General features: G+C 43.2%; 2 protein-coding genes across 5 annotated transcripts; one reads left to right on the top strand and one right to left on the bottom strand.

The window, feature by feature from the left end:
* Nucleotides 1-3,627: 3,627 nt before the first annotated feature.
* On the top strand, nt 3,628-14,419 carry Cenatac (centrosomal AT-AC splicing factor). 4 transcript variants are annotated; one of them, XM_048795931.1, is made up of 12 exons: nt 3,628-3,808; nt 4,487-4,793; nt 4,896-5,059; nt 5,446-5,544; nt 10,827-10,893; nt 10,963-11,091; nt 11,338-11,402; nt 11,549-11,654; nt 13,121-13,151; nt 13,860-13,949; nt 14,026-14,158; nt 14,240-14,419. In XM_048795931.1, the coding sequence occupies exons 2-12, from the start codon at nt 4,674-4,676 to the stop codon at nt 14,292-14,294; spliced, it is 1,059 nt and encodes a 352-aa protein (XP_048651888.1). In that variant the 5' UTR covers nt 3,628-3,808; nt 4,487-4,673; the 3' UTR covers nt 14,295-14,419. The 4 variants fall into 4 exon arrangements, with proteins under 4 accessions (XP_048651888.1, XP_015345249.1, XP_048651890.1 ...); XM_015489763.2 differs by having other exon boundaries at nt 3,636-3,808; nt 10,963-11,025; XM_048795933.1 differs by lacking the exons at nt 3,628-3,808; nt 14,026-14,158; nt 14,240-14,419 and having other exon boundaries at nt 4,572-4,793; nt 13,093-13,151; nt 13,860-13,945.
* Nucleotides 14,390-16,894, bottom strand: Rps25 (ribosomal protein S25). Its single transcript, XM_015489765.2, has 5 exons — nt 16,541-16,894; nt 16,217-16,312; nt 15,421-15,604; nt 14,532-14,630; nt 14,390-14,432 (listed from the first exon to the last, which is right to left on the bottom strand). Exons 1-4 carry the CDS (start codon nt 16,541-16,543, stop codon nt 14,536-14,538), a joined length of 378 nt encoding a protein of 125 aa, XP_015345251.1. The 5' UTR covers nt 16,544-16,894; the 3' UTR covers nt 14,390-14,432; nt 14,532-14,535.
* Nucleotides 16,895-16,979: the final 85 nt, after the last annotated feature.

The following is a 16,979-nucleotide window of genomic DNA, read 5'->3' as shown; positions in this document are numbered from 1 at the left end:
CAGTGGCAGCAGAGATGGAGAGAAGCACAGCAACGCAACCAACTAGTTTTTTTTCTAGTCCCTGGGTTGACTGCATGCAGAAGGAGACCACAAGAATGACTCTGAGGTTGTCGGCTCGAGCACCTGCATGGTGGTGGGGACAGGGAGCCTGTGGGAGCAGCAGGTTTGAGCAGTTCTGTGGCTGGAATCTGTGAGACATCAGGGTGGTTACGTCAGGTAGATAGTTGTTATAGGGCAGAGTTCAGAGGAGAATTCTGAGCTGAAAATGTAAATACAATCAGCCTTCAGGATCCCTGGGGCACTGGTTCTGGGGACTGCATGCAGAGACCAAAATCTGGAGAATCTCAAGTCCCTTATATGACATGGCCTATTTACATGTAACCTACCCAATCCTTCTAGATACTTTAAATCATCTCTAGATTATTTGTAAGACCTAATATAATGTAAATGCTATGTAAATAGTTGTACTGTATTGTTAGGGAATGACAACAAAAATGTCTGTACAAGTTCAGGAACATACAATTTTTTTCTGAATATATATATATGTATTTATTTATTTATTGTTGCTGGGGATTGAACCCAGGGTGTCATGCATGCTCAGCGTGAACTGTACCACTGAGCTATAGCCCTAGCACCCTGAATATTTTTGATCTGCCATTGGTCAAATTCACAGATTCATGGATACAGAGAGCTGACTATACAATTTTAATGACAGTCATTGGCATATAGACAGTATTTAATATCGTGCTCTATACTGATATAGAAAAATATCCAAAATATATTTTAAGGGATAGCAGAATAGTGTGTTCAAATGTGATAGAAATTATGTTCAAAGATATAAAAATGTTGTCTAAGCATAGACCAGGTCTTGAAAAATACAGACATGAAACAGCAGTAGCCATCTTTGAGGATTGGGTGGGAAAGAGAAATAAGGGACCATCACTTTTATGTATAGTCTCTGTACAGTTTGGGTTTTTTTTCATAACAAATTATTTTAATGGGCTGGGGTTGTAGCTCAGTGGTACAGTGGAATCAATAAATCAATTCCGGGACCACGGTATAAATCATTGGTCAAGTACTTGCCTAGCATGTGTGAGGGCCTGGGTTCAATCCCCAGCATAATAATAATAATAATAATATAGCAACAACAACAACACAACTCTGGAAAGCTGTACAAAAAGGGATAACATGTTATTCTTTAGTAAATTTTGATTGAGATTACCATGTACCAGAAAAAGCCACTAGGTTCACGAAATTACTCATTCTAGTTCAGGGGCTTATAGAAAAGAAAGATTTAATGAGGCAGCACTGGAAAGAAGTAAATTCCAGGCAGAGGGCACTGAGGACCGGGATGCTAAAGAGCATAGAAGCAATAGAACTTGGAATGCTTCCGGGAAGAGAGGTATTGGAGGTCAGAGAAAGAGAAGAGGAGAGCCAAGGAAGTTGGGAACCCTGTGGTAGGAGCCTTTGAATGACATGCTGAGGAATGCTGAGGAGGTTTAGGTTTGTCCTGAAGGCAATCGAGAGGTATAAAACTAATCATGAGTGTAATTTGGAGGACTTTCTTAAGCCTGGAGTGTGGTAGGTAAGTGGAGCTGGAATCAACCAGACACTTCGAAACCAGTTAGGATGAGTTTACATAAATCTCAGCAAAAAAGGAAGGGAATTGAAACGAAGTATGCTCTCAGTATTAACAAAATGGAAGATAGGTCAGGTGCAGTGGCACACCTGTAATACCAGTGACCTGGGAATCGAGGCAGGAGGATCACAATTTCAATGCCAGCCTTAGCAACTTAGCAAAACCCTGTTTCAAATACCAGTTGATTAAAAAAAAAAAAAAAAGGGAGGGGAGACTAGAGATATAGCTCTCAGTGGTAAAGCACTCCTGGGTTCAATCCCCAATTCTGGGGGGAAAAAAAGAGAGGCTTTAAACTTTGGGGTTATAAGGGATTAAACTCAGGGTCACTTAACCACTGAGCCACATCCCCAGCCCTTTTTTTGTATTTTATTTAGAGACAGGGTCTCACTGGGTTGTTTAGGATTTAGGACCTTGCTTAGTTGCTGAGGCTGGCTTTGAACTCACGATCCTACTGTCTCAGCCTCCTGAGTCACTGAGATTGCAGGCATGCAACACAGTGTCCAATTAGGCTTTAAACATTTCAGAAATCCAATGAATATGAGCTTGGATGTGGGGGTTGAGAAAAAGTGTGTGTCTAGGATAACTCACCCCAAACCTCCAGGCTTTAGCTTGGTGGTATCATTCACTGGGAGGATTAACCAGAGAATGACATGAAGAGGATGGTGTTAAGTTCCATTTCACACAGGCCAAATTCAAATGGCAGCTGCACACTTAGTGGTGGAGAACTTTAAGGACTTTTTTATAAGCCAAATTTCAGGGGGCTAGTAGTCAAACCAGATTTTGTAGATTACTCTGAGCAGCTCTGCTGTGCAGAGGAACAAATCTAGAACCTCATGAATGTTAGACAAGTGTTGTACCACTGAGCTACACTCATAGCCTGAGCAGTTTTGGAACAAATGATGGAAACATATGCCTGAGTTGATGGAGGGTTGAGGTTTGACAGAATGAGAGGTCTTGGAAGGGTAAGTAAAAAGTTGCCTTGAGCCAGGTGCAGTAACTCATGTTTATAATCCCAGTGACTCAGGAGGATCATAACTTTGAGGCCAGGTACTGCAACTTAGGGAAGCCCACAGCATTTTAGTGAGAACTCTGTCTCAAAATAAAAAATAAAAAGGACTGGAGATGTAGCAGTGGTAGATGTAGCAGTGTTAGAGTGCCCCTGAGTTCAATCCCCATTACCTGCCTCCCAAAAAAGAAAACACAAAAAAATTGTCTTGAAAGTGGCATTAAAGTGTCCCTGGGGCCTGGGGCAGTGGTGTACACCTGTAATCCTGGTGGCTTGGGAGGCTGATACAGGAGGATCACACGTTCAGAGCCAGCCTCAGAAACTTAGCAAGGCTCTAAGCAACTTAGCAAGACACTATCCCAAAATTTTAAAAAATTTAAAAAATAAAAATAAAAGGGCTGGGGATGTGACTTAGTGGTTAAGAGCCCTGGGTTCAATCCCTGGTACTAAAAGCAAAAACAAATCCTTGGGATACAGTGGATAAAGTAAAGACAAGAGGACCTAAGAGCTAGTCCAGTGCTTCTCAAACTTGAGCAGACATCAGAATCCCCTGAAGGGCTGGGCTTACACCCCCCAGATTCTGATTCTGTAAGTACTGTGTGTGGGGGGAAGAACCTGCATTGCTAAAAAGCTGTGGGCCTGAGGGGACACACTTTGAAAATCACCACCTAGAATAAAGCACCTGGCAGCAGGTAGATGTTAAATAATTTTCTGAATGAAAGGATGAGGAGTCTTCTTCAGGAATGGAGATCTCCCTATAGTTAAAGTCCAGGATGAAGATAAGTCCACATGAGAGGATAGAAGGTGTAATCGGAATAGAACTTCAGAGTTTGGATTCAGAGAAGGAGCAATTTTGGTGGATAAGATTCAGGATTGAACCTGCCAAAGGAATGATGGGAGCTCAAAAATCTTGTTACAGAGGTCACCAAAACGAATCAGCAGAAGGACTCATGCTTTCCAGGTTCAAGGCCTGGTTTCAATCCCCAGCACCAAAAGGAAAACAAAACAAAACAAACAAAAAAGAATCACATCTGGCAGAAACTGCAGTTTAGAGGGCAGCTCCAACAAGGAGGCAAGATCCACAGGGGACCCTGGCTATTTTCTGGGCCTGACTTCTGTAGAATTGACCGTGTGCAGCCCCACAGGCATGGCTGTCCATCCAGGTTAGTGCACCAGTACCAATAACAAAATCTAAGAGAAATCTGGGACACTGGGCCAGCTCTGGCTCTTTATCCTATAAGTAAGGTCTGGGCTAATTTCCCAGGCTTTGTCAGGGAGCTCTAGAATGGAGATTTCAGGATTGTGGAAGGACAATTCACCTTATGCTCTAAGTTTTAGGGAAGCAGTGCAACAGGGGTTCGCTTGATGCTTTGACTACATCCCTTGTGGCTTTGAAACTTAACGTGTTTTTTTCTTTTTCCAAATCATCTTTTCCTAAGCTTCTCCTCCCTGATATTCTTTTCCCCAAATTTCTCCTCTCTGATCTTCTCCTTCCAGATCTCTCCTCCCTAATCTCATTTTCTCTGAATCCATTCACAGAGTTCCTTACCTTCTACGTGCCTCAGCTTTCCCACTGGTAAAATGCCAGTAATGACACACCACACAGCGTTAGTGGAAGGATTCAGTGAAATAACTAATGCAAAGCCTAGGATACACTCTGTGCAACCTGTAAATATCAATTAGGATTTGGTTCGAAATGAATGTGGTCTGTGGTCCTAACTGGCGTGCATTCTTTCCCGCGCACCTGCACGGTGGTGCTAGGCTCTTTCATTGGCCGCACAGTAGTGGGGGCTCTTTCATTGGCGGCACCGCATCTGGGGATGTTGTGTTGACTCCGCTAGGTTGCACTGCGGGAAGAACAGTCTGCGCAACCGCAGCACGATTTGCAGTGGCGCTTGCCGGCCGCTAGAGGTCTCAGGAGCCTCTGGGTTCGTCCCGCCCCGAGAGGTCAAGGGTCGGAGGTCAGCGAATGGCGAAGGATCTGCTTCAAGATCCTTCGAGATCCTAGGAGTTCCCAGGCCTGGGCCCATGGCGCCACCGCAGCGCTGCCCTCTGTGCCGCCAAACCTTCTTCTGTGGTCGCGGACACGTCTACAGCCGCAAGCACCAGCGACAGCTGAAGGCAGCTTTGGAGCGTCTCCTGCCCCAGGTGCGGATGTGGAGCTGGAGGGATGAGGGCCAGTGCCGCGAGGGCCGAGGGGCTGCGATTTGGGCGTCTTCCTCGGGGTCCTACCTGGCCTGTTCTCCTTAGGTGGAGGCCGCCCGCAAGGCCGTCCGCGCGGCTCAGGTGGAGCGTTACGTGCCCGAGCACGACCGCTGTTGCTGGTGCCTGTGTTGCAGCTGTGAGGTGCAGAAACACCTGAGCCACGGAAACCTGACAGTGCTGCATGGGGGTCTGCTGGAGCATCTGGCCAGGTGAGAGCCAGGCTGGGCGCCTTTTCTGGCATATATGTATACGTGTGTAGGTCGGGAAGAGGAAGGACACTTTGTGATTTGATCGGGGTAGGTAGATTGAGTCACAGGTATAACCAACCTTGGGAATAGAGAGGGTTCTAATGGCTGTCATGATGCCAATAATGTGGGTGGTCTAGCTGGGAAATCCAGCGTGCTCACCGCCCATCACTTCACAACTTTACTGGGGGGAAAGGAGACTGAAGGTCTTGAAGAGTGGTAATAATATTCCTCTCTCCGCCTTGCCCAAGGCAGAAACCAGATGCAATTTGAGTCCTTACCTAATGCTTAGATACCATAATACTATTTTATAATCTATACTTGAGATTAACCATCCTATCCATTCTCAGCCCAGAGCACAAGAAAGCAACTAACAAATTCTGGTGGGAGAACAAGGCTGAAGTCCAGATGAAAGAGAAGTTTCTGATCTCCCCACAGGATTATGCACGGTAAGTCACTTGCACATAAGTCACTGGTTATGAGATGAAATAACAGAGTTAAGATCTCTGAATCTGTGTTCTGGATCTGGATTTGAGCATTTTATATTGGAAAGTTCAGCAAGGATTGCACAAGCAAAGCATGTGCTGTCTTCATAGCACTTTATTACTGTAAGCAATATATTGAATACAAAAAAATGTGATGGCCACAGTAGTGAACACCTGTGGTCTCAGCTACTCAAGAGCCTGAGGCCAGAGGATCACTTGGGCCCAGAAGTTTGAGACCAGGCTGGGTAATATAGATAGACCCCATCTCTTGAAGGAAGAAAAAAAAGCCAATATGGTAGTGCATGGGTGTGATCCCAGTGGCTTGGGAGGCTGAGACAGGAGGATCGGGGGTTCAAAGCCAGCCTTAGCAAGGTCAAGGCACTAAGCATCTCAGTGAGAACCTGTCTTTAAATAAAATACGAAATTGGGGCTGAGGATGTCGCTCAGTGGTTGAGTGCCAAGTTCAATCCCCTGAGTTCAATCCCCAGTACCAAAAAAAAAAAAAAATCTAGTTGGAGGATGGGAGTTAGCAAATAGAGAGTATAAAATAAAAATTGACTATAATCAACTCCATAAATGTGGGGCACAGAGAATACTAAAATTCTTTAGGAATGGAAGAGGCTATTCATTGTGTGCAATAACTAGGGCCCACCCAGTGCCTACTTTGAATAATTTTAGACTCTATTTTCTATATTATGGAGTGCCCTGAGAAACTGGTATGCAGGAAGATGGTCAGTTCAGAGGGAGGGAGCCCTGAACTGCTTTGGGAAAGTAAACTTTTAATTGGGACCATGCCAAGATTATGAGGTGTGGGACCTAAGGGGATGTCAGAGTTAAGAGTTTATAGAAAAACCTCCTTATTCTTATGTTGACACTATGGAGAATAATAAGGGGACCATAAGAAATGCCTGGATCCTACTACCTTATCCTCAGATCTGTGGTTCAAATTGGGAGGAGGTAGGAAACTGCAGAGAAAAAGCACTTACTTCTCACACCCTGACCTGAATTTATGTGATTTTTGATAAGTAAATAAAAGGTAGTTGGGTAGAAAGTTGAAATTGAGAATTACTTGGATGTACTCTTTGAACTAACATGGAATGATTTCCAGAATTCCAGAATATTTTAAGTGAATAAAGCAGGATATAAATGAATGTATATATTATGTAGATTTTTTGCTGTTTTGTTTTGTTTTGTGGTACTGGGGATTGAATCCAGGGGCATTGCAACACAGAACTACATCCCCAGTCCTTTTTAAATTTTTATTTTAAAAATCCTATATTATGTTTCTTTTATATAAGAAATAAAATAAAAATACATATTGTCATGCACCATATAACATTTCCATCAATAGACCACATCTACAAAGATGGTCCCATAAGAGTATATTGCCTAGTGCCTCGTTACTATTTTAGTTTGTATAAGTATACCCTATGAAATTTGCACATCAACAAAATTGCCTAATGGCCCAATTCTCAGAACATATCCCCCTCATTAAGTATTTGCTTATTTTTTCAAAAAGAATAATTAATAAACCAACAAAACTGATTACCTCTAGTGGGTCCATGGAACAGTGTAGAGGTAACAGGAATATAAACAAAGTGTCTATATAAACTTTTTAAAATAAGTTTCAATTTTGGAACCTTATAAATTTTCAGAGTCACACACACCACAAGGCAAGGCCAAGGCTTAACTAATTTGATTGATAAAGATACAAATAGCCATGTATAGATTTGGCAATTTATTATTTACATATGTCAGCTTCCTAGGTCCTTGTCCCACACACTAAAAAGTACCACGTTTTGGGCTGGAGATGTGGCTCAAGCGGTAACGGGCTCGCCTGACATGCGCGGGGCACTGGGTTCGATCCTCAGCACCAAATAAAATAAATAAAGATGTTGTGTCCACTGAAAACTGAAAATAAATATAAAAAATAAAATAAAAAGTACCACGTTGAAACAAAGGATAGACAGCTGCAGTGTGAGTTGTGGAACATACTGTTGCCAAGTCTAGACTATAGATAAGTGAGAGCTTTTTATTCTTATTTTTGTGGTACTGGGAATCGAATCCAGGGTCTTGTGACTGCTAGGCAAGCATTCTACCACTGAGCTACATCCCTAGCCCTTTTTTTGAGACAGTCTCAATAAATTACCCAAACTGGCCTTGAACTTGCAGTCAGCCTCCCAAGTAGCCAGGATTACAGGGGTACACCACTATACCCACTTTTTTGTTTTATTTTAAAAGTTTGTTTATAGTGAGTTTTTTTTTTTTTTTTTAGTTGTCAATGGACCTTTATTTTATTTATTTATATGCAGTGTTGAGAATCAAACCCAGTGCTTTACACATACTAGGCAAGCACTCTACCACTGAACCACAACCTGATAGTGACAAATTTTTAAAAGTGGTTTATTTACTTTTTTGGAGCTGGGAATTGAACCCAGGACATTGTGCATGTTAAGCACATTCCACCCGAGCTAAGTGGTTTTATAATCAGCTGTAATCTCAGAGTGGTTCAGAAAGCCCCATGCCTCATTAGAGTCTAGAACTCAATGAAAAACTGTCTCATCATCCAACCTTTCAGGGAAGATAAGATGGCAAGTGGGAGATGGCCTCATTATAGTTTCTTAGACTTCTCATTCTCTCATATACTAGGAGAGTCATACAAGCCCTTCAGCCAAGACTCTGCTAAGCACTGGTTAAACACATTGCCTTTATGGATAAATGACAGAATGCCAGGGCACTGTTGATAGTGGTCTTGATATTACTGTGAAATTTTTTTGTGTGTTATAGGAAAAAACAACTGCAGATGTGTATGATAGTTGCATACCTATAATCCCAGCAACTTCGGAAGCTGAGGCAGGAGGATCACAAGTTTGAGAACAGCCTGGGCAACTTAGCAAGACCCTGTCTCAAAATAAAAGACACAAAGGGCTGGGAATATCAGTGGTAAAGCGCCCTTGAGTTCAATCCCCAGTACCAAAAATATATATATTGATAATAAATAAATTAATTTAAAAAGTTTTTTAAAGGGGTGGTGTAGGTTGTGTAGTTCATTTGGTAGAGTACCTCTGAGTTAACCACAGAGGGAAACAGGAGGACTAGAGAGACCTAGATAAGTGAGAGCTTTTTGTTCTTGTTTTTATGGTAGCCAAATTCCATATTTGACCTTTCACTCAGTCTTGGGGTTTTAGAGTTAGGAGAAGTTATAAAGCATATTTTTGAAATGGTGGGGAACTATGAATATATTTCTATACTTACTAGCCAAATATGGGACAATTTGAACATCCAAAAGAATAATTGATTTTCTTAAGTGGAGTGATGGTATGTGGTTCAAAAGAATGTTCCTGTTCTTAGAGATGCATCCTGAAATATTTAGGGTTAAGAGTCATATCTAAACCTATTTTTTGTTTTGGTAGAAAAGAAGGGTATCAAAAAACCAAAGGCTGAATGTTCTGATAGGCAGATGCTTAAGGAGGAGTGGGGAAAAATAGAAGTTCATTGGATTAGACAAAGGGAAATGAAGAGAATGGAGAGGGATGGAAATAGGAAAGTCAGTAGACTGAATCAGACATAACTTTGCTATACATGTATGAATACATGACCAGTGTAACTACACATCATGTACAACCACAAGAATGGGAAGTTATGTTCCATGTATGTATAATATGTCAAAATACATTCTACTGTCATGTATAACCAAAAAGAATAAATGAAAAAATTTTTTTAAAAAAGAAAAGAAGGGTATTTGGGTGTGTGTAAAAGAAGTGGAGCCAAAGCCAGGCATGATGGCACAGACCTGTAATCTCAGTGGCTGGGGAGGCTGAGGCAGGAGAGTTACAAGTTCAAAGCCAGCCTCAATTTAGGGAGGCCCTAAGCAATTTAGTGAGACCCAGTCTCACAATGTGGATAAGAGGTTAAACCCAGGTTAAACATCCCTGGGTTCAATCCCTGGTATCAAGGAAAAAAAAAAACAAAAAAACGGCAGAACTGTATGGCAAAATGTTAACAGTGAATCTGGGTGAGAGATGTAGGGGTGTTTATTGTACTTTCTTTTGTTTTTGAATTTGAAAATTCTCAAAAATTGTGAGGTGTGGTGGCACATGCCTATAATCCTAATGATACAGGTAGCTAAGGCAGGAGGATCACAGATTGGGACCAGCTTCAGCAACTTAGTGAGATCATCTCAAAATAAAGGGGGCTGGGGGTGTAGCTCAGTGCTAGAATACCCCTAGGTCTCCCAGTACTGAAAACAAAACAACACAACTAAAAAAAAAAAATTTTTTTTTTAATCCTACTTGGGAGACTGTAGTAGGAAGATGGCAAGTTGAAGGTCAGCCTAGGCAACTTAGTGAAACCTGTCTCAAAAATAGCCAGGTGTTATTAGATATGGTGGTGCATGTCTGTAATACTAGCAACCCAGGAGCCCAAGGCAGCAGGATTGGGAGTTCAAAGCCAGCCCCAGCAATTTGGCAAGGCCTCATGCTACTTAGCAAGATACTGTCTCAAAATTTTTAAATAAGCTGGGTGTGATGGCACATGCCTATAATCCCAGTGGCTCAGGAGGCTGAGGCAGGAGGATTGTGAGTTCAGAGCCAGCGTCAGCAAGTTAGTGAGGCCCTAAGCAACTCTCTAAACTGTCTCTAAATAAAATACAAAAAATGGGTGGAGTTGTGGCTCAGTGGTTAAGTGCCCCTGGTTCAATACCCAGTACCAAAAGTGGGGGAAAAAATGGTGTGGTTGCCTGTTATTCCAAGCAACTCTGGAGACCATTGCAAGATAGCAAGTTGGAGGCCAGTCTCAGCAACCTACTGAGACCTCCCTCCATCTCAAAAAATAAAAAGGGCTGGGTGTAGCTCAGTGGTAGAGGACCCCTGCATTCAATCTCCAGTACAATAAATAAATAAAAATAAAAAGGGATAGGGATGTGGCCCAGTAGTAGAACACTTTCCTATTATGCACAATACCTTGGGTTCAATGCCCAGTACCATCAATCAATAAACAAATAAAAGTTTAAAAAAATATATAAATATGGGGCTGGGGCTGTAGCTCAGTGGTAGAGCGCCTGCCTCTTGTGTGAGGCCCTGGGTTCCATCCTCAGCACCACATAGTAAGTAAAGATACTATGTACATCTACAACTAAAAAAATATTTTAAAAAATAAATTATATATATATATCTCCCCACAACTGGTAGGGGCTGGAGTTCTGGGCTGATATGTCCTTTTGTGTATGTTGTTCCCCTTATTTTTAGATTCAAGAAATCCATGGTGAAAAGTTTGGATTCCTATGAGGAAAAAGAGGATGAAGTGATCAAAGAGGTAAGTTAAAGGACCTCTGAAGGATTCCCCCATGATCCTAAACCTGTCTAAGCAGCCTGTCTCCCACAGATGGCAGCTAAAATTCGTGAGGTGGAGCAGAGCCGGCAGGAGGTGGTCAGATCTGTCTTAGAGGTTGGTTTCCCTCGGAGGATCCAGAGCAGTATCCAATCCAAATCCACTGATCCCTCACTTTCCCAGGTCCAGCATTTCAACAATCAGATCTTCTAAGACAACTCAAGGACTTCATTCCACATCTGCTTGGCTTGAATTCCTTACCTGTCCACCAGGGGGCAGGTCTAGTCGGAGAAGATGTGGGCAGGGCTGGGAGGGAGTTTGCAATTTGGGCAGTACCCTTCATGATACTGGGGATTAGCGCATGGGGGCATGGCCTAGGCAGGCTCTTAAGCACCTTAGACACATTTATTTTTCCTGAATCAAACTCAGCCTCAGGCAGAGCCAGACCCAGAAGAGAGCTCCTCAGCACTTGGAAGCTGGAAAGGGAGAAACAGGTAAGATTATTGGGAATCTCTTTTGAGTATTAGACGTCTTAGAGCAATCCATAATCTTTTGGCTGGGAAATGGGAACAGATCTAATCTTTGCCATCCTTGTGGCTCAAGGACCTCATCTGCCAGCCTGAGCCTGTTTGTCTTTCAGCCAAGTAGCTTCCAACTCACAGCAACCCTCATACTTGGACCAGCCACCAGTTCCAGACCTTGACTGGATGGAAGCAGGACAGCCTCTGACATTCATTGGCCATCAGGTACAACGAACAAGCCTGCCAATGCGCACTCAGATCCCAGGACAGCCTTCTTTTCTGCCTATTCTCCTGGGCCCATTTCCATCTGTTTTGTAGGCTTTTCCCTTTTATTACACTTAGTTCTGTGTCCTTAGATCTCTTTTCTCAGCTTTCAGAATGATCTTATCCACACCTGTTGCCATCATTGCCAAAGAAATGCTAACCCCTAGTGTTTCATCTCAGTACAGGCCATTCATACATCAGTATCCCACAAGCATCTGAAGGTAACCCCTACTGCTCTACTGTATTTTCACTCAAGTAAACACAGATCCTTGCCCTCTTTTCATCTCCAATTTGTCCCTTAGTCCATCAATTTTACATCTGCCTCAGTTCACCCTTGGGATAATTTCTACTCCCTTTGCAGTACTCCCCTCCCCCAAACCACTGCATCACCTGCATCCCAACTGTGCTGGAGCTGCTTCCACACCTGCCATTGTTTTTCCTCCCCTACTCACCTAGTTAAGACTTCCCCTCCTCTACCCCTTAGTTCACATCACTTTTTCACAAGCATATTTGAACCAGCCTCTTCTATTAATGGATGTAGTACCACACAGACCCTCAAATGTAATCTGTAATACATGTGTGCTGTGAGGCCCAGGGTTTTTGCATGTGGTAGGTATGCCACTTTTGGACTCATCTACCATTAGGACCATTAACCTTGCTGTGCCTATAATCCCAGCAACTGAAAAAGGTACTGTGTTCAACAAGGTACTGGGAGGTACTGGGTTCAATCCTCAGCATCACATTAAAAAAAGAAAAAAAAATGTATTATGTCTATCTACAACTAAAAAAATATTTAGAAAAAAAGCAGGGGTGAGGGGGTCGGTTCCAGGTGCGGTGGCACATTCCTGAAATCCCAGTGACTAGGGAGGCTGAGACAGGAGGGTAGTGAGTTCAAAGCCAGCTTCAGCAATGGCAAGGCACTAAGCAATGTAGTGAGACCCTGTCTCTAAATAAAATACAAAAAAATAGGGCTGGGGATATGGCTCAGTGGCCAAGTGCCCTAGTTCAATCCCTGGTACCAAAGCAGTAATAATATTAATAGGATCCACAGCATTAAAAAAATTAATAATAAAAGCCAATGCTTATGGCTTTGATTATAATTNGGTACCAAAAAAAAAAAAAAAGAAAAAAAGAAAAAGTAGTAGTGGGGGGGCTAGGAATGTAGCTCAGTAGCAGAATACCCCTAGGTTAAATCCCCAACCACCCCCCCCCCCAAAAAAAAAAACTCATGCACAACACACACACAACCCTAAGCCTCTTCAAGCCAGGACTACTCCAGTGACTTCTCACTTTTCAGGTTTAACATCACCGGAGTGCACAATTTAGCGGGGGTTGTATCTACCTCCTTTGTCTCTAGCTAGGAGTATCCTATTATCTATCTCTTTGCTTTCTTATCTAGGATTTTCTTTTTTCCATTTCCACTACAGGATACACCTGGAGTTGGTAACATTCACTCAGGTAAGGTCCTGGGAAGTTTTTCTAAAACGAGGCAGTTATTTAATTTTTGGTACTGGGAGTTGAACCTTTATTTTTATGTAGTGCTGAGGATTGAACCCAGTGCCTCACATATGCCAGGCAAGCACTCTACCACTGAGCCATAGCCTCCCACATCCTTTTTGAAGAATTTATTAAGATAAAGCATGAGTGTCTACATAAAAATAAGGGCTGGGGGGGCATAGCTCAATGTTTGTAAAGCAATTTCTAATTGCACCAAAAAAAAAAAAAAAAGGAGAAAAAGACCCAACAGAGGCATATGAAAAGCTGGCCATGATGGTGTCTACCAGTAATCCTAGGTACTCCGGAGATTCACAAGTTTGAAGGCTAGAATGGGCAACTTGGGGAGAACCCTGTCTCAAGTGTAGCAAAAGCAGGAGTGGGGAACTGGGGGTATAACTTAGTGTAGAGCTCTTGTGTAACCTGCTCTAGGCCTTGACTCAATCCTCTGCTCTGGCAATGAGAGGGTGGAGCTATTTAAGTGTATTCCACGTAAGGCATGTCACTTTAAATCAGCCTAGGACCTTTAGGACTCCAGAATTCTGATTTTTGAACATTTCTAGTTGTTAATTATGTGAGCTAACAGTTAGGGCATGTTCCCTAAAAGCATGAAGATTTTTTAAAAAAGGTACTTCAGTTTCTGTCAAAAATTTCTGAGTTTTCTTTTTTCAGGTGCCACACCTCCCTGGATGATCCCAGATGAGGAACACAGCCCTGGGAACCAACAAATAGGACCTTCCTATGAAGAATTTCTTAAAGAAAGTGAGTAAACTAATTCAAGGAGTGCATAAGATTCTTGATAAATCTTCACACTCAAAATTATTTCCTATCATTGTAGAGGAAAAACAGAAACTGAAGAAACTGCCCCCAGATAGAGTTGGGGCCAATTTTGATCATAGCTCTAGCACCAGTGCTGGATGGCTGCCCTCTTTTGGCAGAGTCTGGAACAATGGACGCCGCTGGCAGTCTAGGTATGGATCCAGTGCTTATGACTCTAACCACCCCTTTGGAGATTATCACCCTTCATACTGGTATCCCTTCACTTCCTTCAGGCATCAATTCAAAACTGAAGCTGCAGTAAGGAACAAACAAAAGGAAAAAAGCTAATTTCACGATACTCTTCAATCACCATAAGGTTCATCACAGTATTTCATTCCCTCCACCAAATCCTTTCCTAGAAAACAGACATACCCATTCATTTGTTTTAATAAAGTTTTATTTTTTCAAATGTACAGTTGATTGGACCTGTAAAAAGAAAAAAGTTAAGAGAAATCAGAATCAGAGCCTTGTAAAGGAAACGGAATGTATACTTCCTTTGCCACAAAACCCTGTGTTCCTGCTTACCTGTTCATGCATCTTCACCAGCAGCTGGGGCATCTCCACCCTTGGTATTTCTGGTATAAATTACTTGAGCTCTATGCTTTGAAACCAGTTTGATAAGTCCTAGGAAGGAAAGATAGCTTAATTTTACCATTGTTTCTGAGGAGGTGGGGTAGCAAGGCAATAGACTGATTCAATCTCTAGCACCATGAAAAGGGAGAAGGTGGTGAACCCAGTGGCGCATGCCTATAACCCCAGCTAGTTAGGAGGCTGAGGCAAGATGATTTGAAGCCAGCCTCAGCAACTGAGCAAGAATTAAAATAAATGAGGGCTGGGTATGTGGCTCAGTGGTTAAGTGCCCCTGGGTTCAATCCCTGATACCCCCACCCCCTTCCATATGTACTATATAATTAATTTGTTACCATACCATACCATAAGTAAAATTACGACACTCAAATCCACCATTCAACTTAATGCATCGATAAAAATGACTTTACTCTAAAGTCTTCTTAACAAGAATCTTTTTTTTTTAATTGTGAATCAGGCCACAGGGACACATGCATTTAATTCCAGCTACATGGGAGGCTGAGGCAAGAGAACCACAAGTTCAAAGGCAGCCTCACCAATCTAGTGAGACTCTGTCTCAAAAAAATAAAAAGGGCCAGGGATGTAATTCAGTGCTACTGTGTTCAATCCCCAGTACCAAAGCAGTAATAATATTAATAGGATCCACAGCATTAAAAAAATTAATAATAAAAGCCAATGCTTATGGCTTTGATTATAATTATTATTATTATTTTAATGCCTCCTCCTGCCCTTAATTCCAACTGCTTTTCCAGTAAAAGCATTTAAGATGGCTAACATGAAGACAACTCAACCATTAAAAGCATACCATTACAAACACATCCCTCACCTTTACTGAGGAGCTCCTGAAGGGCTGCCCTGGCCAGGGAACCTCGAATCTTCAGTCTCTCAGAGACCACAGCTGGGGTAATAAGCTTATAGTTGGGAACTTCCTTACAGAGTTTGTCATAAGTAGCTTTGTCAAACAAGACTAGATTGTTGAGCTTGTCCCGAACTTTGCCTTTGGACCACTTCTGCTCACAAAGACAAATAGAAAAACTAGTTAAATTCTGGCAGAAGCACCTATCCCTTTGCAGCAACATGCGTCAGAGATCAGAGAAATCTCTTCCACGGTTAACATCATGAAGGTGCAGATTGCAAAAAATAAGACACATATGGGGGGGTGGTGGAATATGGGCAGAGGATGTTAAAAAGCAACGTGTACTAGTCAATAGAGTAAACCCTTTATACACGTTTACTAGTCTAAAAACTTTTTAAAATGGCGATGGGGAGGCTGGAGCTATAGCTCAGCGGTAGAGTGCTTGCCTCACACATGCGAGGCACTGGGTTCAATCCTCAGCACCACATAAAAATAAAGAAATTTTGTCCATCTACAGCTAAAAAATAAATTTTAAAAAATGACGATGGAAACATAATTAACGTGGCTCTAAAACCCACAACCCGAGAAAACCACTTGGTACACTAGTCATTTATTAGGACTGGGGATGTGACTCAGTGGAAGAGGGGTTCTCCAGCTTGCAGTAAGCCCTGGGTTCAATCTCCAGTACCATGAACAAAAGAAAGTATAGGTTATGTTTACCACTAGCATGCCACGGAGGGCGCCCCCAATAAGGGTTCACTCCTACCTTCTTTTTGGCTTTGCCCCCAGATTTGTTCACTGGGTCCTTGTCTTTCTTAGCCGACTTTCCGGCGTCTTTCTTCTTCTTGTCATCCTTGGGCGGCTGCAGGGGAAAAGCAAGCAGGTTTAAGGCAGTCCCATGCTCTCCGACTAAATGCACCCCACCTCGCAGCGCTGCTCCAACCAGAGCACATGGGGCAAGCAATCCCTGCGCCCGCACTGAAGCCCAGCCCCGTAATGCAAGAAGTCCTACCGCCCAGTGTCACCTTCACTTCGTCCCAGCACCGCCCGCCTCACAGAACCTCGCCGCCCTCACACCCGCGAAGCTCACCATCGCTAAGCTTGGAGAGCAGCAACAGCCACTGGAGCCTCGTCAAGATGTCGGACAAAAAGGAAGCTCTGCTCACCAACAGGCCCAGAAACCTCCGCCCGTCGCGACTACTTCCGGGGCGAGGGGCGGGGCCACGGCGAAGAAATCCTGTGGCGGCGCTCTTGCCCTCTCGCCAAAGGCGGGATGAGGGAAATGAACGCCAGTGCCTGAGCCGCGCAGTCTAGATACTGCCCCTTGCTTGTTGGACTGCCACTAATTATGAAGCAAAGTGCTGTCCAGACACCGAGAAGCACAGCAGTACTGCTAGGCCCAGGCGTGTAGCCCCGTGTGCGCAAGCGCCGCAAGTAGCAAGCTGGGGGGTTAGGAGGAGAAAGCTGGTGCTGGCCGGGGCAGGTGCTGTGACGGCAGTTCCGGGGCGGGACTTCGTAACCGGACCCAA

Source organism: Marmota marmota, unplaced genomic scaffold, assembly GCF_001458135.2.
Source record: "Marmota marmota marmota unplaced genomic scaffold, marMar, whole genome shotgun sequence".
Taxonomy (NCBI): domain Eukaryota; kingdom Metazoa; phylum Chordata; class Mammalia; order Rodentia; family Sciuridae; genus Marmota; species Marmota marmota.
Note: the sequence above shows the minus strand (reverse complement) of the source record. Positions and strands in the feature narration are given on the sequence as shown.